Source organism: Oncorhynchus clarkii, chromosome 6 (assembly GCF_045791955.1).
Source record: "Oncorhynchus clarkii lewisi isolate Uvic-CL-2024 chromosome 6, UVic_Ocla_1.0, whole genome shotgun sequence".
In the NCBI taxonomy this organism is placed as follows: domain Eukaryota; kingdom Metazoa; phylum Chordata; class Actinopteri; order Salmoniformes; family Salmonidae; genus Oncorhynchus; species Oncorhynchus clarkii.
In genome coordinates, this window is record NC_092152.1 from 78,123,949 (window position 1) to 78,146,067 (window position 22,119).

Below are 22,119 nucleotides of genomic sequence, written 5' to 3' on the forward strand. Positions count from 1 at the left end.
GACTCTCTCTCTATGATTGGCTATGAAAAGCCAACTGACATTTACTGCTGAGGTGCTGACCTGTTGCACATTCTACAACCACTGATTATTATTATTTGACCCTGCTGGTCATCTATGAACGTTTGAACATCTTGGCCATGTACTGTTATAATCCCCACCCGGCACAGCCAGAAGAGGAATGCCCACTCCGCAGAGCTTGGTTCCTCTCTAGGTTTCTTCCTCTTGCTTCTACATCTGCATTGCTTGCTGTTTGGGGTTTTAGGCTGGGTTTCTGTACAGCACTTTGTGACATCGGCTGATGTAAAAAGGGCTTTATAAATACATTTGATTGATTGATTGATTGATACCTGTGGGGGTCTTTCGACACTGGAAGTATGTGGACACATTCCCTCTTGGTGAAAGTGCTTTCTATCCAGGATTTCTGGGACTGTGGAGAGAGGAGACAGAAATATCATGAATCACAACGTTACAAATTGGCTCCTTGTATCAGAGATCACTATAGTAGGGACACCATGGGCCAATGTACAGTTCAAACGAGGCTGTAGCTGGTCTACTTGGTTGCTTAATTGACTTACCCTGAACATTCAACATACATACAGTCTTGGCCAAAAGTTTTGAGAATAACAATATTAATTTCCAAAGTCTGCTGCTTCAGTGTCTTTAGATATTTTTGTCAGATGTTACTATGGAATACTGAAGTATAATTACAAGCATGTCAGAAGTGTCAAAGGCTTTTATTGACAATTACATGAAGTTGATGCAAAGAGTCAATATTTGCAGTGTTGACCCTTCTTTTTCAAGACCTCTGCAATCCGCCCTGGCATGCTGTCAATTAACTTCTGGGTCACATCCTGACTGATGGCAGCCCATTCTTGCATAATCAATGCTTGGAGTTTGTCAGAATTTGTGGGTTTTTGTTTGTCCACCCACCACTTGAGGATTGACCACAAGTTCTCAATGGGATTAAGGTCTGGGGAGTTTCCTGGCCATGGACCCAAAATATCTATGTTTTGTTCTCCGAGACACTTAGTTATCACTTTTGCCTTATGGCAAGTTGCTCCATCATGCTGGAAAATGCATTGTTCGTCACCAAACTGTTCCTGAACGGTTGGGAGAAGCCCTTTTTGTGCAAAGCAATGATGACGGCATGTGTTTCCTTGCAGGTAACCATTGTTGACAGAGGAAGAACAATGATTCCAAGCACCACCCTCCTTTTGAAGCTTACAGTCTGTTATTCAAACTCAATCAGCATGAGAGTGATCTCCATGCTTGTCCTCGTCAACACTCACACCTGTGTTAACGAGAGAATCACTGACATGATGCCAGCTGGTCCTTTTGTGGCAGGGCTGAAATGCAGTCGAAATGTGTTTTGGGATTCAGTTAATTTGCATGGCAAATAGGGACTTTGTAATTAATTGCAATTCATCTGATCATTCTTCATAACATTCTGGAGTATATGCAAATTGCCATCATACAAACTGAGGCAGCAGACTTTGTGAAAATTTATATTTGTGTCATTCTCAAAAACTTGTCCACGACTGTACATACATACAATTTGAACTCATGTCAACACAAAATAATACAAGACAATATTTTCACAGTTAAAGGCAGTCCAATCAATGTTTGCTGTGGTAACTAACCAGTAACCACAGAGCCGAGCTCCCCTCAGGGGCACCCCAAACTAGTCAGCCAGGAGCTCCTAGTGACCCCCTAATCCAGGAGGCTCAGTATTCTGATTGATAAACTAATAAATGTAATCAGACTAAATCCTGCTGTGTATTAGACCAGAGCTGCTAGTGCTGCCAAGTGGACAGCAGTGTGTGTGTGAACAGCAGCGGTCCGTTCACAACCACAAACTCTCTCACTCTCCTGAGACAGGCGGCCGAGCGAGCGTCCAGCGAGAGTGAGGGCTTTATGTCAGAAGAATTTTCAATTATTTTTCAGGGTTCCGTCGTTCCGATAGCTTTTTGTTCCTGGTTCTAAACAACACAGGGCCTCAGACGATTAGCACCAATAATCCTTCCCTTCACAAAGGAACAGGCTGAAATTCTTCACCTCCTCCTAACTCAGAGAAGTACTGGGTACAGTGGTTTACTGGCAGAGAGCTAAGATCAAAGGTCAAATGGAAGTTGTAACACAGCAGTGGCACATCAAAAGCTCTAGAACAACAGAAGTAGAACAGAATTCTAAAACAGGAGGTAGAAGACCAGAAGTTCTAGAACAACAGAAGTAGAAAATAATTCTAAAACAGGAGGTAGAAGACCAGAAGTTCTAGAACAACAGAAGTAGGACAGAATTCTAAAACAGGAGGTAGAAGACCAGAAGTTCTAGAACAACAGAAGTAGGACAGAATTCTAAAACAGGAGGTAGAAGACCAGAAGTTCTAGAACAACAGAAGTTCTAGAACACAGATAAAACAGGTCGTCTACCTGGAAGTTGTCCTCTTCTTCATCGCGGTGGTGTTCAAGGGCTGAGTACAGGAACATACCAAATAACCTTCACGCATCTCCTGGCCAACCAACCACACCAGCACTGCAGACCAGCAGCACAGTATCAACAGATCTCCACAGATACCATCTGTCACTCTATATCTTCCTCTCTCACGCTCTGTCCCTCACCACATAATCGCTCCAGTCTCAAAGTCTAAAAGGTGATGGAAAATTGCAAATCCGTGTCTGTTAAAAGCTGAGTGATCAGTGAGCAGTAGAGAGAAACCTTGTGTTACTCTAACTGTGAATAGGAGTTAATCTGTAAGACAGAGACACTCAGAGGGCTGATGAATGTGTCGGAGACACACTGCTTATTACCCGAGAGAGAGAGAGAGAGAGGGGCAGGATGGTAGAGGCCTCAGTAATTTAGATCTTCTTCAGACCACCTGCTGAGACAGTCTCACTCGTCACGTGAGCATGTTTCACTCAACCAACCTCCTCCGCTATATACACAGGGACCACAGGTTAGGTACTTATAGGACGACTTGGTTAGGCTTACCATTACTAGGCAACTAATAGCCACTGGGAGCGACTCACTTCCCACTGAAACTAGGCCCAACTCTCTGGTCAATGGCATTACTGCTATTCAAATCTGTTCTAGCCTGGTCAAGCAGACTGTCCGCTGTGTTCACGTTGACGTGACGTGACCCAGAATGTGAGCGATCGCGAAATCAAGCTGGTTTCACAAGGCTATCTCTGGGGGACATATACAGTTACATATTGCAATATTATATAGATATTTGACTCCAAGTATCGATTTGTAAAAAAAAAATATATGTATAGGCCTATATACAGTACCAGTCAACAGTTTGGACACACCTACTCATTCAATGGTTTCTTCTAATTTTTTATATTTTCTACACTATAAAATAATAGTGAAGATATCAAAACAATGAAATAACACATATGGAATCATGTAGTAACCAAAACAACAAAATAGATTTTTTTGCACACTCTTGGCACAGCTTCAAGAGGTAGTCACTTGGAATACATTTCAATTAACAGGTGTGCCTTGTTAAAAGTACATTTGTGGAATTTCTTTCCTTCTTAATGCATTTGAGCCAATCAGTTGTGTTGTGACAAGGTAGGGGTGGTATACAGAAGATATATGGACTTGGTCTTTTACCAAATAGAGCTTATGGCAATAACAGCTCAAATAAGCAAAGAGAAACAGTCCATCATTACTTTAAGACATGAAGGTCAGTCAACGCTGAAAATGTCAAGAACTTTGAATGTTTCAGTCGCAAAAAAAGTGGTCGCAAAAACCATCAAGCGCTATGATGAAACTGGCTCTCATGAGGACCGCCACAGGAAAGGAAGAACCAGAGTTATTTCCACTGCAGATGATAAGTTCATTAGAGTTACCAGCCTCAGAAATTACAGCCCAAATAAATGCTTCAGAGTTCAAGTAACAGACACATCTCAACATCAACTGTTCAGAGGAGACTGCATGAATCAGGCCTTCATGGTCAAATTGCTGCAAAGAAACCACTACTACAGGACACCAATAAGAAGAACAGACTAGCTTGGGCCAAGAAACACGAGCAAATGGACATTAGACCGGTGGAAATCTGTCCTTTGTTTAGAGTCCAAATTAGATTTTTGGTTCCAACCGTTGTGGTCTTTGTGAGACTCAGAGTACATGAACGGATTATCTCTGCATGTGTGGTTCCCACCGTAAAGCATAGAGGAGGTGTGATGTGGGGGGGCTTTGCTGGTGACACTGTCTTAGATTTATTTAGAATTCAAGGCACTTAACCAGCATAGCTACCACAGCATTCTGCAGCGATACGCCATCCAATCTGGTTTGCACTTAGTAGGACTATCATTTGTTTTCCAACAGGACAATGACCCAACACAACAGCAGGTTGTGTAAGGGCTATTTGACCAAGGAGAGTGATGGAGCGCTGCATCAGATGACCTGGCCATCACAATCACCCGACCTCAACCCAATTGAGATGGTTTGGGATGAGTTGGACCGCAGAGTGAAGGAAAAGCAGCCAACAAGTTCTCAGCATATGTGGGAACTCCAAGACTGTTGGAAAATAATTCCAGGTGAAGCTGGTTGAGAGAAAGCCAAGCGTAAGCAAAGCTATCATCAAGGCAAAGGGTGGCTAATTTGAAGAATCTCAAATAAAAAATATATTTTAACTTAACTTTCTTTTGGTTACTACATGATTCCATATTTTTGAAGTCTTCACTATTATTCTGCAATGTAAAATTTTTTTTTTTTTTTAATGTTTTAAACGAACAACCCTTCAATGAGTAGGTGTCTAAACTTTTGACATGTACTGTATAATATATTTATTTATGCTATAGTAGGTAGGCTTAGCTAGCGCTAGTCGGCTGTACCTGCACCAAAACTCCTGTATTTTTCATCCTATAGCTTGTTTTCGATCTTTTTAAATGGTGAGTCAACATGTTTTCAGCTCTTTTATTTCCCTGACTGATCAGATCTCGTTCTCATGCTCTCTTCTTGTCTCTCTGCAGCAGACACTCTATAGTGAGTCAACATGTTTAGAACGTCAAAGCACAAAATCACAGTATCGAATCGCAATAAATATAGAATAGTGACAATCGCAATACATATCTTATCGGCACCTAAGTATCGTGATAATATTGTATCGTGAGTCCCTGGCAATTCCCAGGACTATTCATTATGGTAAAACTATCTTCAATAGGATGGTGATATTATGATAACAGGAGAAGATTTGAATGCTTCAGATAATGAACACAGGACGTCTCATTCATTCAGGTGGTCTGATGGTTAATAAGTGTTAACAGAGGGTTGTTAGAGAGGCTTTGGTCCCCGCTGACCTGTATCCATGGTACCTGAGAATGTCAGGCAACAAAAGACTCAATTTAGATGCACTTTAAAGCCCCAGCCAGGAACACAAACACGTCTCTCTCCCTCTACCTCTCCCTCTCCTCATCCCTCACTCGCTCTACCTCGTTCCCCTCTCTCTACCTCCCTCATTCCCCCTCTCTCTCTACCTCTATATCCCTCTCTACCTCCCTCGTCACTAGCTCTCCCCTTACCTCCCTCCCTCTTTCTCTGCCAAACAGAGGAAGGGCTCTTTCTGGCCACTTAGTCTTCCTGTAGGAAATTAACCAGCCCCATTTACACACACACACACACACACACCTCTGTTGACCCTTTACCTTCTGACGACATGAGTCGGTTTCACGAAGCACCCAACTCCCCACCCACTCTCCAACCCGTTTCCTAGGTCGGAGGGCTGTGGCAGTGACAGAGAAAGGTGGCTAAATGCACACCACAGCCCTGGCCTGCAGCCCTAGTTAACCTCTCCTCTTGCACTCCTCTGGCCAACATGCCTGACTGACTCATAGAATTCCAGATAACATCTGGCCAGCCAGCCTGTTCTCACACTCATAATGAGTCTATAAACTGGGGGAGAGAGAAGACATTAGCATGAAGTAGTGGTGCTGGGGTGTTAATAACAAGAGACAGTTTATACTGTTGTTACCTGCCAGGCTGGCGGGCCCGGCAAGGTGCATGACAAAGCTGAGAAGCTCAGGGTCAAACAGGAGAATGTGTAAAAGGCAGGTAGCCTATTGGTTAAGAGCGTTGGACCAGTAACTGAAAGGTCGCTGGTTCAAATCCCAGAGCCAACTAGGTGAAAAATCTGTCGTTGTGCCCTTGACCAAGGTACTTAACCCTAATTGCTTGTGTAAGTTGCTCTGGATAACAGCGTCTGCTATATGACAACAAAAATGTGTAAAAGAGGTGTGGAGTCATCTTCAGAAGGTCAGTGTTGATTGAAAAATGCTCTGCGTTTTTTTTTTTTTTTTACAATAAAGATAATTGAAAATGCTTCAAATCAAATTCCTTTGTCCTCTACGAGAGGCTGGGTGAATAGGCTTACCTCTCACATAGTGGTTTCACACTGGCCGTGCCTCTGTAGCAGACACAGACAGACCGCTATCTTTCTCACCTCTAAATAGGCATTATTAATATTACTAAAACAAAGACAGAAGGATTAGGTGGACACACCACAAGGGAGAGATAAGGAGATAACAGAGGGGAGGAACTACACTGAACAAAAATATTAAATGCAACATGTAAAGTGTTGGTCCCATGTTTCATGAGCTGAAATAAAAGATCCTAGAGGCTTATTGCTCTCATATTTTGCACACATCCGTTTACATCCCTGTTAGTGAGCATTTCTCCTTTACCAAGATAATCCATCTACACGACAGGTGACATGACAGGTGACAGATATCAAGAAGCTGATGAAAACAGAAACAGCATGATCATTACACAGGTTCACCTTGTGCTGGGGACATAAAAAGGCCACTCTAAAATGTGCAGTTTTGTCACACAACACAATGCCACAAATGTCTCAAGGTTTGAGGGAGTGTGCAATTGGCATGCTGACTGCAATCGGCATTTTTGGACACCGATTATGGCCGATAACTCTAATGAACTAGAATTCAAGGCACACTTAACCAGCATAGCTACCACAGCATTCTGCAGCGATACACAATCCCATCTGGTTTGCCCTTAGTGGGAATATAATTTGTTTTTCAACAATGACCCAACACACCTCCAGACTGTGTAAGGGCTATTGACCAAGAAGGAGAGTGATGGAGCGCTACATCAGATGATCTAGCTTCCACAATCACACGACCTCAACCCACTTGAGATACGCAACATGTTAACATGTAGGCCCATGTAATTAGCCTGTCACAAGAGACAACAGGATACCTAGAGAGTAGGTGCACGCTGGGGTGAAGTGAATTCACTGGGGTGAATATGTAGGATTAACTTCCCCTCCTCCAATCAAATCAAATGTTATTTGTCAAATGCTTTGTAAACAACGAGTGTAGAGTAACTAATGCTTACTTACGGGCCCATCCCAAACTTAGCCATTAGTGAGGGACAGAAAATGAAAAACTGACCCCAAACTAGCGTCTAGGGGCAACTTCAACATACACCAGTATTTGTATTTACTAAGGATCCCTATTAGCTGCTGCCAAGTCAGCAGCTACTCTTTCTGGGGTCCAGCAACATGAAGGCAGTAATATACATTATAATACAATTTAAACATCAAAATACATTTCACAACACATTAAGTGTGCCCCCTCAGGCCACTACTCTACTACCACATACCCACAACACAAAATCCATGTGTACATGTGTGTATAGTGAGTATGATATTGTGTGTGTGTGTCGGTGTGTGTGTCTCTTCACAGTCCCCGCTGTTCCATAACGTGTATTATTATCTTTATTTTATTGAATTTTACTGCTTGCATCAGTTACTTGATGTGGAATAGAGTTCCATGTTGTCATGGCTCTGCGCTCCTCCCATAATCTGTTCTGGACTTGGGGACTGAAGATACCTCTGGTGGCATGTCTGGTGGGGTATGCATGGGTGTCTGATCTGTGTACTAGTAGTTTAGACAGACAGCTCTGTGCATTCAACATGTCAACACTTCTCACAAATACAAGTAGTGATGAAGTCAATCTTTCCTCTACTCAAATCAGTCCATTCCAATTACCTGAGCCTGGAGAGATTGACACATTAGCTTTCCGTGTACATTTAAGCGCCAGCCGTACTGCCCTGTTCTGGGCCAGTTGTAATTTTCTTAAGTCCCTCTTTGTGGCATCTGACCACATAACTGGACAGTAGTCCAGGTACGACAACTAGGACCTGTAGGACCTACCTTGTCTGTCCTTAACAACGCTGTCAACCTCTCCCCAGTCCCTCTTCACCCTACACCACTAGGTGGTGGCGCGGCCCCACTTCCCCGGGTAGGTGGTGGCGCGGCCCCACTTCCCCGGGTAGGTGGTGGCGCGGCCCCACTTCCCCGGGTAGGTGGTGGCGCGGCCCCACTTCCCCGGGTAGGTGGTGGCGCGGCCCCACTTCCCCGGGTAGGTGGTGGCGCGGCCCCACTTCCCCGGGTAGGTGGTGGCGCGGCCCCACTTCCCCGGGTAGGTGGTGGCGCGGCCCCACTTCCCCGGGTAGGTGGTGGCGCGGCCCCACTTCCCCGGGTAGGTGGTGGCGCGGCCCCACTTCCCCGGGTAGGTGGTGGCGCGGCCCCACTTCCCCGGGTAGGTGGTGGCGCGGCCCCACTTCCCCGGGTAGGTGGTGGCGCGGCCCCACTTCCCCGGGTAGGTGGTGGCGCGGCCCCACTTCACCGGGTAGGTGGTGGCGCGGCCCCACTTCCCCGGGTAGGTGGTGGCGCGGCCCCACTTCACCGGGTAGGTGGTGGCGCGGCCCCACTTCACCGGGTAGGTAGTGGTACGGTCCGTAACAGTTGCACAGTGGAGTCTACTCTAAGGGAACTATCACTCTCCTCCCTTCATAATAAATCAACATTTATTGTAGACACTACCATAAACACGTCCTAAAATGTCTGCACTGCTCTTCATAAAACACCATAAACTACTGCCCTCAATGACCCAGAGTTGTGATACAACTACAATCATTGCCTGACATTTTACAGCATTAATGAAGGTCAATAAACATTGACATTGGAAAAGATAAGATTCAGGCTGTCACTATGATTGATCAAAAAGTACTACAATCATCAACATGGCATAATAATGTTGTTATAAGTCCTATTACCACACGACATGATAATGTTATTTATATTAACTGTAGCTACATGATGATAATGTTGTTAAAGTATCTATAGCTGGCTGTAGATGGCTGCCTCAGGCAGGTTAAACTCCCTCGACGTCAGCGGGACTAAGGAGCTGATCGTGGACTACAGGAAACTGGGGCGGGAGCACACCCCTCATCCACAGTGGAGAGGGTCAAGTTCCTCTGTGTCCACATCACTGAGGACTTAACATGGTCCTCTCACACCAGCACGGTGGTGAAGAAGGCACGGCAGCACCTCCTCTCCCTTAAGAGGTTGAAACCATTTGGAATGGCCACTCAGATCCTTGGGAACTTTTACAGCTGCACTATGGAGAGCATCCTGACTGCTTGTATTACCATCTAGTATTGCAACTGCAGACGGAAGGCCCTACCAAGGGTTGTGCAGACAGCTCAGTGCATTACAGGGGGTGACCCAGGACCCAGGACTTAGTGGAAAGAAAAAGTATGTGAACCCTTGGATTTAATAACTGCTTGACCCTCCTTTGGCAGCAATAACCTCAACCAAATGTTTTCTGTAGTTGCAGATCAGACCTGCACAATGGTCAGGAGGAATGTTGGAACATTCCTCTTTACAAAACTGTTTCAGTTCAGCAATATTGTTGGGATGTCTGGTGTGAACTGCTCTCTTGAGGTCATGCCACAGCATCACAATCGGGTCGAGGTCAGGATTGACTGGCCCACTCCAGAAAGCCTATTTTCCTTCTGTTCAAGCCATTCTGTTGCATCACCTAACGTCTGTTGAGCTTCAATTGGCAGACAGATAAGCCTTACATTCTCCTGCAAATCATCTTGATAAACTTGGGAATTCATTTTTCCGTTGATGATAGCAAGCTGTCCAGTCCCTGAGGCAGTAAAGCAGCCCCAAACCATGATGCTCCCTCAACGATAGTTTGGGATGCAGTTGGGATGATGTTTTGATGTTGGTGTGCTGTGCCTTTTTTCCTTTTGCCAGTAGCGCTGTGGAACATCAAGGTGCGCTTTGGCAAACTTCAGAGGTGCAGCAGTGTTTTTTGGTTTCCATGGTGTCCTGCCATGAACACCATTCTTCTCTAGTGTTTTACATATCGTAGACTCGTCAACAGAGAGGTTAGCATGTCTTTAGCCGACACTAGGAGTCTTAACCTCATTGATTATTCTGTGCTGTGCTCTTGTAGTCATCTTTGCAGGACGGCCACTCCTCGGGAGAGTAGCAACAGTGCTGAACTTTCTCCATTTCTAGACATTTTGTCTTATCGTGGACTGATGAACAGCAAGGCTTTTAGAGATACTTTTGTAACCCTTTCCAGCTTTATGCAAGTCAACCATTCTTAAACTTAGGGCTTCTGAGATCTCTTTTGGTCGAGGCATGGTTCACATCAGGCAATGCTTCTTGTAAATAGAAAACTCACTCTTTTGTGAGTGTTTTTATAGGGCAAGGCAGCTCTAACCAACATCTCATTGATTGGACTCCAGGTTAGCTGACTCCTGACTCCAATTAGCTTTTGGAGAAGTCTTAATCTAGGGGTTCATATACTTTTCCCAACCTACAATGTGAAAGTTTAAATGATGTATTCAATATAGACAAGAAAAATACAATCATGTGTGTGTTACTAGTTTAAGGACACTGTGTTTGTTGTGACAATGTCACATTTATGCAGAAATCCAGGTGATGTCTTCACTATTATTCTACAGTGTAGAAAATAGTAAAAATCAAGAAAAACCCTTGAATGAGTATGTGTATCTGGTACTGTATATTTATCCTGCTACTGGTCACTATTACTCTTATTTACATGTATATTCACCTATCACACATACACTGACACTCTAGCACACACACATCATTATACGACTGCCATATTGTTTACTACTATTATTATTCATCCTGCTATCAGTCACTTCCTCCTGATCCCTGCCTACATGTACATATCAACCTTAACTACTCCAATATTCCTGCACATTGTAAATGTGGTACTGGCATTGACCCTGTATATAACTTACATTCTTCTATTTATTTATTCCTATTAATGATACTATTTTGACATTGAATACTGCCCTGTTGGGTAGGGCTGGCAAGTTAAGCATTTCGCTGTACCTGTCCATGTGACTAATAAAACTTGAAACGAAGCCAAGTGTGGAGCCATGTGAAAAGTCACGGGACAGCAGTGTGATGAGCCTTCAGTTCACACTCCCAGGGAGCCCTTGTAGGCATAGTAGTGTAATATAAGAGACTCTTCTCTCAGAGTGAATAAGGTAGAACAGGAGGAGGATAGCTAGTGATGCTACTGCTACTTCACAAGAACACTGCCGCCTTCACTACTATACTGTGTCACTGCGTGAAGTAGTGAAGGCAGTGATAACAGTCTATACACTACTTACTGTATATAGAACAGGCCAGACTCCTATACAGTAGTAGTCTCCTTTGGTCCATGTTTAGCCCTCTAGCAAACTGACAGTCAGGGGGTGCATTCCAGGGGGCTTGCCCTACGCAAGTTACTGTCCAGGTCCCATACATTTTAAACACATTTATATGGGATGCAAAATTATTTGTAGATCAGTGAGTTTTAACATTTAAATCAGGTTGGCCGATCTTCGAGACAGTCACACTTACTCAGCATGCCTCTGCAGCGCTGGCCTGACCGCAGCAGGGCTACGGTAAACCACCCTACTACTACAACGTGCTAAGTGGCTGTAGGCTGAAGCATGTGACAGGCTGAAAGGGGACAGGGACTGAGGGAAACAAGGAGCAGTTCCACAACACCTGCCCTGGCCAGAACTTTTTGCAGAACCAGGCTCTTCTGGGAAAGTTTGACAGAAAACCCATGGTTGGTGTCCACAATCTAGGGCTGTGTCCCAATGGCACCATATTCCCTATATATAGTGTACTACTATGTAGTACACTTTATAAGGAAAATCGTTCCATTTAAGAGGCCCCTAGAGGTCTTGTAAAAAGTGATGCATCATAATAGGTCATTGTAATGAATTATTCATGAACCTTCTGTGACCATTACACTAACAAGGAGTAGCATTACAACAACCTGCATATGATGCAGAGGGAGGAAGAACGTTGAGAGAACACAAATGATAACATTCACTCACTCCATCAAGGAAATTACAGGTTCAGACCGGACTGGTTTTCCTACACCCAGTATTCAACCCACGGCCACCGCCATCAAGTCCTTCTTACGGAAATTATACTGAACAAAAATAAACGCAACATGCAACAAAGATTTTACTGAGTTACAGTTTATATAAAGATATCAGTCAATTGACATACATGTTTAAGGCCCTAATCTATGGATTTCACATGACTGGGAATACAGATATGCATCTGTAGGTCACAGATCCCTTTAAAAAAAAGTAGGGCTGGATCAGAATACCAGTCAATATCTGGTGTGACCCCTATTTTCCTCATGCAGCGCGCGACACATCTCATTCGCATTGTGTTGATCAGGATGTTGATTGTGGCCTGTGGAATGTCGTCCCACTCCTATTCAATGGCTGCGCGAAGTTGCTGGATATTGGCGGGAACTGGAACACGCGGTCGTACACGTCGATCCAGAGCATCCCAAACATGCTCGACGGGTGAGGCCATGGATGAACTGTGACAATTTCAACTTCCAAGAATTCTGTACATATCCTTGCGACATGGGGCTGTGCATTATCATGCTGAAACAAGATGGCGGCAGATGAATGGCACACCAATGGGCCTCAGGATCTCATCACAGTATCTGTGCATTCAAATTGCCATCGATAAAATCCAATTGTGTCGTTGTCCGTAGCTTAAGCCTGCCCATACACTAGCCCCACCGCCACCATGGGGCACTCTGTTCACAATGTTGACATCAGCAAACCGCTCGCCCATACAACACCATACACGTGGTCTGCAGTTATGTGGCCGGTTGGACGGTTGGATTTCTCTAAAATAATGTTGGAGGCAGTTTATGGTAGCGAAATTAACATTCAATTCTCTGGAAACAGCTCTGGTGGACATTCCTGCATGCCAGCATGCCAATTGCTTGCGCCCTCAATACTTAAAACATCTGTGGCATTGTATTGTGTGACAAAACTGCACATTTTAGAGTGGCCTTTTATTGTCCCCAGCACAAGGTGCACCTGTGTAATGATCATGCTGTTTAATTGGCATCTTGATATGCCACACCTGTCAGGTAGATGGATTATCTTGGCAAAGGAGAAATGCTTACTAACAGGGATGTAAACACATTTTAGAGAAATAAGCTTTTTGTGTATGGAACATTTCTGGGATCTTCTATTTCAGCTCAAACCAACACTTTACATGTTGCGTTTATATTTTTGTTCAGTATAGAATGGACAGAGCTGTATAAAGGCCTTTGACACTTGCAAAAAAAATGATGCGTGGTCTAATGATCCCCTGTAGTCTAAAACAGATGGAAGTAGGACTTATGTGGTTATATTGTTTCATTAAATTATCTTCTATTATATCGGGGACCATTTGCTGGTGTCCGTTCTATATCCTGTAGCCTGCATGCATTCATCTGGCCTGGTAAACCGCTGGACAGTGAACACATGCGGACTACAACAAAGCATCACACACAGCAGCATGACAACCAGACCACCGCGCACAATTAGTGACGCCACATGCAGTGTCTGTCTGTCTGTCTGGCCAAACCGCGAACCGGCGGCGACTTGACAGTGGCCCGATGTAGCCTGAAACTCTTCAAGAGAGATGCCTTTAAAAAGTCTGGTGTGTTTTCAACTGACTTTTAGCGGTCTGGTGACAAGCTGATCAGAAGCTTCAAACCATTATATATAGCTTAACTATGCTAGTCTGTGGTGGTTAACTAGATGAGGAACAATCCAGAGACTGATTCCCCTCGGGGGTTCCACAAAGATAGAAATTCGTAAGCTAATGTAGCTGGCTAAGCTATTGTTTAATGACAACATGCCATAGCAAAGACAACAATACCACGAGTTAGCGACACAATCTCTGATAATTTACGCAAAATGAAAACTAGTAGGCTAATTTGCTAGCTAGTCAAGACTGATAAAGGCAAGCCTTGAATGTTGGGTCCCAGTACTGTCTCGTCGGGACAATGTCATCTCCACCCCTTTTCTTGGAATCCAACTTTGTCAAGTCATCGCACGAGTGCACGCACGAGTTGGCATGGCTCTGCAGTCACATCGCTTTGTACTCAAGTCCGTTGGCGGACAGAGCTAACTGGAGCTGGCTCACTAGTTAGCATCTAACGCCATTGTGGATGGATGGTAATGCGAACGTTAGCTAGCTCAACTACCTAGCCGCGGCATCGCTACTCAGCCAGCCGCAGTTTGCATTTCAGCGAACGTTCGGCCGATGCCTTTTTACTACCAATGCAAAAGGTGCCCAGATGTTTTACCCAGATGTCAGTGGCAAAGGCTAGCCACTGAACCATATCCAACGTTATTGTAGATAGATAGTTAAACACAAGTACGCAATACCAACTGATCATGATCTTCTTGACAATCACGTAGCATGTAAATAACTGCCAACTACTCATATCTCCTTCCTTGACTCACACGATCCTCCGACCTGACATTCTAGAAGCTCACATTCTACCTCAAACATTCTACTGGATAACAAAAAACCCGCAGAAGAACACTTTGGTTGGATCTCGTACCATTCTTTTCACCGTTGAGACTCAGGAAGAGCTTCTCCGATGTCGTTATCCATCTATCGGCGGTGTTCTTTTCTGTTAGCCTTGGAAGGAAAGTCCAGTTGTCGCTGGTGAAATCTGCCCTAGCTGCAGCTCCAGCGGAAGGTTGCCTTTTCATAATTGTGCGACTCTGAACTGACGCCGCTGCGTGACGAAGCCAGCTGAGTCAGCCCCCGAGCACTGAGCACGTCACATGACCGGGGGGGGGGGGGGGGGGGGTCAAATACCTGAATATTGATCTATTATTTCATTGATTAATACCCGCATTGATATTAAAGTGTATTGCCATGGGATGAGTGTTTTGATAAGTATATTTTGCAACAGGCTTAAGCGTGTACTGTAAACAGGTTTCTAGGTCAATGTGGTAGATCTACATACTTCTCATTCTGACTGGTATGTAGGCAATAAGTGGCAAGTCACCAGTTATAAGCTACAACAGGCTGAAACATGACGAACTCCACAGATAAACCCCAAAAAATAACATTTTGCAACAGTACAAAAAGCCACCTCCCTAACTCATTCTCCCTCTTTACTGTACTGTCCAAGTTTGATCTCTCCATCTCCCTCCCTTTCTCTTTCCCTGCTATTCTCGCCCTCCACCTCCCTCCTCACTCTTCCCAGGCCTTCCTCCCCCTCACTCCTCACTCTTCCCAGGCCTTCCTCCTCACTCTTCCCAGGCCTTCCTTCCCCTCCCTCCTCACTCTTCCCAGGCCTTCCTCCCTCTCCCTCCACACTCTTCCCAGGCCTTCCTCCTCACTCTTCCCAGGCCTTCCTCCCCCTCCCTCCTCACTCTTCCCAGGCCTTCCTCCCCCTCCCTCCTCACTCTTCCCAGGCCTTCCTCCCCCTCACTCTTCCCAGGCCTTCCTCCCCCTCACTCTTCCCAGGCCTTCCTCACCCACCCTCCTCAGGCCTTCCTCCCCCTCACTCTTCCCAGGTCTTCATCACCCACCCTCCTCACTCTTCCCAGGCCTTCCTCCCCCTCCCAATTCACTCTTCCCAGGCCTTCCTCCCCCTCCCAATTCACTCTTCCCAGGCCTTCCTCCCCCTCCCTCCTCACTCTTCCCAGGCCTTCCTCCCCCTCCCAATTTACTCTTCCCAGGCCTTCCTCCCCCACCCTCCTCACTCTTCCCAGGCCTTCCTCCCCCTCCCAATTCACTCTTCCCAGGCCTTCCTCACCCACCTCACTCTTCCCAGGCCTTCCTCCCCCTCCCAATTCACTCTTCCCAGGCCTTCCTCCCCCTCCCAATTCACTCTTCCCAGGCCTTCCTCCCCCTCCCAATTCACTCTTCCCAGGCCTTCCTCCCCCTCCCAATTCACTCTTCCCAGGCCTTCCTCACCCACCCTCCTCACTCTTCCCAGGCCTTCCTCCCCACCCTCCCTCTTTCTCACTCTCATTAATGGGTACCATGGGCTCAGCAGTCAGTCAGTGCCTTTCTAAACTCAGATCACTAACTCAATATTTGCTCTTTCTAAAGTACCGGTGGTAACAAGTACAGGTACAGAGCCATGTAATACTGACCAGCCCCATCCCCACAGTGACCTAGCTCACAGGTGGACAAAGATATCTGCAAAGGGCCAGTGTGGGTGCAGGCTTTTGCTCCAGCCAGGCAGTAACACAGCTGATTCAACTTATACAGTGAGTTTTTGTTAGAGTCTATAATTATTTCAATCAGTTATGTCATAGTTAACTGTGAGCTTTAAAAAGACATGAAGTGTTAGATAAAGTACAGGCCATAGAACACATAATAAGAACACACAGAGCTCAAATCAGATTGGACTCATTTAAGGCAACAAAAGCAATCAAAGATCGTGTTTTTCAATAAAACAAACAAGTTATACAGAAAACCCCAGAACAGCTGTTATCGAAGAAAACAAAAAAAAAATCTATCTTCACCTACAGTCTAACTTTGAATTTAAAATCCCCCAATACCTGCCAACATGAGTATTAAAGTGCTTTCTCAATAAATCACTTGCATCGTTTACCAAGGCAACACAGTTTAGGCATCATTTAATATTATAGCCCCTAGTTAGCCACTGCATTCTTAGCCACTAGTAAGCCTCTCAAATTAAACTGTCTCACTGTCCAATCAACAGAGACCCACACTGTACAACCCATACCCCTAACCCCTTACCCCTCCCCAGTATACATCCTTATTGATTGATAGACTAGCTATAGTATTTCCCTTACATTCCATGGATGATAAACTAGATGCTTGATTTGAAGAGTAGAAAAGAGCCCCTGCGATTGGTTTGTTAGTTGGCTCAGATCAGCTGCAGTCAGCACTTTCCTCCTCCGCTGCCAGAGTCAGGTGTTCCATCTAGGAGAGGGAGTGGAGGAGAGGGAACAGAGAGGAGGAGGAGTTTATCAGTATAAGACAGACATATGTCATACAACATAAAGCTTAGTCCAGTAGCCAACAGACAGTCTGCTTTGCACAGCTTATTCAGGAGGGTGAAACTGTACAGAACGTTCATGTAGAACAGACATTTATCTTTGTTATCATAGATAGTTTATTGTGTCTGTTCTATGCATTGCATTTGTAACTGCAACGTTCTGAAATGTTCACCCTTCTGAACAGAAGCAAACCACAGGTTTACAGAAAGCATGACGATACGCACATGACAAAACATAAACAACAAACAAAGCTCCCACGTGGCAACTCCCCCTCTGAATAAAACACAGCTGCACTGGGAAAATTCAAACTCATAAAAACGTTATGAGATGGTTGTACTCTGGTTAGGAGAGATGGACGGCTGTTGGGAAAAAAATTAAGGGATGCAGACATTGACAAACAGACTAAAGAAATAAAACAATAGAAACAGACTTTCTAACCAAGATGTGTGTGTGTGTGTGTGTCCAAGCTAGAGTGAAATCTGTGGCGCCACTGGCATTTCCAGGACTCTAGTGACATCTAGTGACCACATCGGGTACTGCTGGTCTGAGTATGTAACATGATATTACACATAACTCAAGTTGACATTCCAGTGTTATGTTTTTGATTTGCTAAAGGTTTGAGGTAAAGGCTGAAAGGCTGTGTAAGAAGAAAACATAATGCTAGTCTAGAGACACAGGGTAGCTAGATGGCGGGGAGGATGCAGTAGAAGAGTGCGTGAGTAGCCCTTACTGGCCTCAGGGTTAGAGGTCAGGGGGTGAAAGCACACCTGGCAGTAAGGGTTCCCTGGTGGAGTCCAACACCTGATGGAGATTAAATCATCATCATTACATCACACACACTACTGTATAACAACCCTCCATATTAGAAATACATAATGAGAACAAAAACATTTGTAATCAAATTTAAATTCATTTCCTGAGTTGTGTGAATTCAAATTGAATTAGGCCCAAACCCTTTGAAGTGATCAAATATTTGAATAAATGTAATCAAATAAATAGAATCCCCACCAGCTAAGGAAAAGTGTCTTGTCCTCTCACCTCGTATGTGGTCCCATTCCAGAACTGCCTCATCTCCCCTCTCCTCCAGGCCAACAGTGCAGATCCTAGCAGGGTGAATGGAACCAGGTAGAGCAGGGCTGGCTGCCCCATCTTAGTCACCAACATCACCGCAAACGTCAAAACCATACCACACAGATAGGCTGGGGGAGGGGTGGAGAGGAGATGATCAACACGATAATGATAATGATCAGTAACATATTGATCATGTCCATGTCGTTACCTATGCAGCAGCAGAAAAGGTAGATCTTCTTGGGGCTGTTGACCCACACATCAAACCTGCTGCAATAGGCCACAAGAAGACCTGTTGGACAAATCAGCAAACATAATATATGAAGGTCTGAAGCTATCGTCCAATGAGAAGGCAGAACAGAAGGGTGTGAAGATGGAGCTGATTCTGAAGCTTAAGATCGCACCAGGAAGAAAATTACCTTATAAACAGATCTAGGATCAGCTTACACATCAGCTTACACTCCACACATCCTAATTATAACCATTATAGAGGGAAGCATAATACTGACCTTAGATCATTGTCTAGAAACATGGAGACATAGGGGCTCTGGTTATTGTTGCAAAGCTACCGGTAATTTACCAAAGTTACCAGAATCTTCTGTCATTTTGGTAATTAATAGGTAATCTATGGTAATTTTTCTGTGTCCATATTGTCCATGAGTTTCCAGTGGATAGACCATATAGTTCAAGAAAAAAATTATAATAATAATGAGAAAAGCATTTCAACAACAATGGCATTTTTTTTCAATTAACTCTGCAACTCTTCCAACTATTGACTTTCTTCACAACTGTCACCAGTTTGGCGCCAAAACATTGACAAAGACATATTAGCATAGTTAAATAAATAGAAGGATATTTCATGCTGAAACCCTCCTGATAAACACTAATGGTATTCACTAAGTTGATGGTTCATATTTAGGATAATGTTTTATCATTTTATAATTTATCATTATTTTGTCATTGTATATATTTTATTGTATATAGATAATCTGAAGTACCCAAAAAGCCCACTAGATGGCATTTGATCAAATAAAAATGTAAACTTTTCAAGTTTACAGTAATATACCCCCCCCCTTTGCAACCCTAGCTGTGGTCAAAAGTAGTGCACTATATAGGGCATAGGATGCCATTTGGGATGCAAGCATGTTTATCTCACCTGGTACGATGATGTCCCCATAGCCCAGGATGGAGAACTGCATGCCACACAGGTTCTGTGTCCACGCAGAGAACCGTGGAACACGCATCACTACCGGGAGCTACCAGGGAGACAACACAGGTAACAGTCAACTAACGGTCAACTAATGATTAAATAAAAAACATCTAACACTCTGTTAAATAACAATTGACTAACAGTTAACTAAAGCTCAACCAAAACTTAACTAAAACTCAAATCAATCACAGAGAGACATACTGAGGATTCACTATGATAGATTCTAAATCAAAACCAATTACAGTACTTCCATTACAAAACAGACATACATGTAATGTCAATATGCCAACTGTCAAGCCGTAGGGTTTGTTAATGACATGAACATGAGACACACAGGAAAGCAATCAGTTCATCACCAAATCACACAACAAATATATCAATGTTTAATTAAATTCAGATCAAGCCCTCTCATTACTTAAACACTTAAGCTACAATGCAATGACTTGAGATTGTGTAATATTGTATAATAGTATCGTAAAGTTTGTTAGAGCCAGGATTACTTGATAAAACTGAAAAAACCCTTGGCCCTACACATGACGAATCAGACGTTAACACAGCTGTGACATAAGAGCCGGTCATGTGACAGTTGGTTGGTATGTACTGTATGTTCTGCCTCTCAATTCAATTCCATTTCAATTTTAGGGTCTTTATTGGCATAGTAAACATATGTTTACATTTCCAAAGCAAGGAACAATCTCCAATATTGATATGAATGCCCATTTATTCTTGAAGAATACATCTTACCTTATGAACTTAGTAGAACTGTCTTACCCCAGCATAACATAAATGGCTGTTTTACTTCATTGTTTTTAAACAATGTCTTTGTAAAACTAACAACATAAACTAAACTAAACTATGAAGCTGAGTAGTAAAGAGATGATATGATAATTAACAGTACATATGAAGCTGAGTAGTAAAGAGATGATATGATAATTAACAGTACATATGAAGCTGAGTAGTAAAGAGATGATATGATAATTAACAGTACATATGAAGCTGAGTAGTAAAGAGATGATATGATAATTAACAGTACATATGAAGCTGAGTAGTAAAGAGATGAATTGATATGATAATTAACAGTACATATGAAGCTGAGTAGTAAATAGATGAATTGATATGATAATTAACAGTACATATGAAGCTGAGTAGTAAATAGATGAATTGATATGATAATTAACAGTACATATGAAGCTGAGTAGTAAAGAGATGAATTTATATAATTAACAGTACATATGAAGCTGAGTAGTAAAGAGATGAATTGATATAATTAACAGTATATATGAAGCTGAATAGTAAAGAGATGAATTGATAATTAACAGTATATATGAAGCTGAATAGTAAAGAGATGATATGATAATTAACAGTACATATGAATCTGTGTAGTAAAGAGATGAATTGATATGATAATTAACAGTACATATGAAGCTGAGTAGTAAAGAGATGATATGATAATTAACAGTACATATGAAACTGAGTAGTAAAGAGATGATATGATAATTAACAGTACATATGAAGCTGTGTAGTAAAGAGATGATATGATAATTAACAGTACATATGAAACTGAGTAGTAAAGAGATGATATGATAATTAACAGTACATATGAAGCTGAGTAGTAAAGAGATGATATGATAATTAACAGTACATATGGAGCTGAGTAGTAAAGAGATGAATTGATATGATAATTAACAGTACATATGAAGCTGTGTAGTAAAGAGATGAATTGATATGATAATTAACAGTACATATGAAGCTGAGTAGTAAAGAGATGATATGATAATTAACAGTACATATGAAGCTGAGTAGTAAAGAGATGATATGATAATTAACAGTACATATGAAGCTGAGTAGTAAAGAGATGATATGATAATTAACAGTACATATGAAGCTGAGTAGTAAAGAGATGATATGATAATTAACAGTACATATGAAGCTGAGTAGTAAAGAGATGATATGATAATTAACAGTACATATGAAGCTGAGTAGTAAAGAGATGATATGATAATTAACAGTACATATGAAGCTGAGTAGTAAAGAGATGATATGATAATTAACAGTACATATGAAGCTGAGTAGTACAGAGATGATATGATAATTAACAGTACATATGAAGCTGAGTAGTAAAGAGATGATATGATAATTAACAGTACATATGAAGCTGTGTAGTAAAGAGATGAATTGATATGATAATTAACAGTACATATGAAGCTGAGTAGTAAAGAGATGAATTGATATGATAATTAACAGTACATATGAAGCTGTGTAGTAAAGAGATGAATTGATATGATAATTAACAGTACATATGAAGCTGAGTAGTAAAGAGATGATATGATAATTAACAGTACATATGAAGCTGTGTAGTAAAGAGATGAATTGATATGATAATTAACAGTACATATGAAGCTGAGTAGTAAAGATATGAATTGATATGATAATTAACAGTACATATGAAGCTGAGTAGTAAAGAGATGAATTGATATGATAATTAACAGTACATATGAAGCTGAGTAGTAAAGAGATGATATGATAATTAACAGTACATATGAAGCTGTGTAGTAAAGAGATGAATTGATATGATAATTAACAGTACATATGAAGCTGAGTAGTAAAGAGATGAATTGATATGATAATTAACAGTACATATGAAGCTGAGTAGTAAAGAGATGATATGATAATT

The 22,119-nt window shown here is 42.7% G+C and overlaps 2 protein-coding genes across 8 annotated transcripts in view; both read right to left on the minus strand.

Annotated features, from left to right (window-relative positions):
- The window catches only part of LOC139411640 (transient receptor potential cation channel subfamily M member 7-like), an 81,150-nt gene extending 66,280 nt beyond the window's left edge, over positions 1 to 14,870 (minus strand). Inside the window, exons 1-2 of the mRNA XM_071158237.1 lie at positions 14,737 to 14,870; positions 348 to 427 (exon numbers count right to left, since the gene is read on the minus strand). Coding sequence (XP_071014338.1) covers positions 348 to 427; positions 14,737 to 14,739 — 83 coding nt within the window. The 5' untranslated portion in view covers positions 14,740 to 14,870. The remainder of the gene's footprint in view (positions 1 to 347; positions 428 to 14,736) is intronic.
- A 1,669-nt stretch (positions 14,871 to 16,539) lies between these two features.
- LOC139411641 (signal peptide peptidase-like 2A) overlaps positions 16,540 to 22,119 on the minus strand; it is a 37,311-nt gene continuing 31,731 nt past the window's right edge. For 3 of the 7 annotated variants that reach the window (XM_071158242.1, XM_071158239.1, XM_071158238.1), the window contains 5 exons: positions 19,392 to 19,491; positions 18,447 to 18,527; positions 18,206 to 18,366; positions 17,935 to 17,968; positions 16,540 to 17,090 (listed from right to left, as the gene is read on the minus strand). In XM_071158242.1, coding sequence (XP_071014343.1) covers positions 17,050 to 17,090; positions 17,935 to 17,968; positions 18,206 to 18,366; positions 18,447 to 18,527; positions 19,392 to 19,491 — 417 coding nt within the window. In that variant the 3' untranslated portion in view covers positions 16,540 to 17,049. Of the gene's footprint in view, positions 17,091 to 17,897; positions 17,969 to 18,205; positions 18,367 to 18,446; positions 18,528 to 19,391; positions 19,492 to 22,119 lie in introns of all 7 variants that reach the window. The other 4 variants (XM_071158244.1, XM_071158241.1, XM_071158240.1 and 1 more) reach the window with 2 other exon arrangements.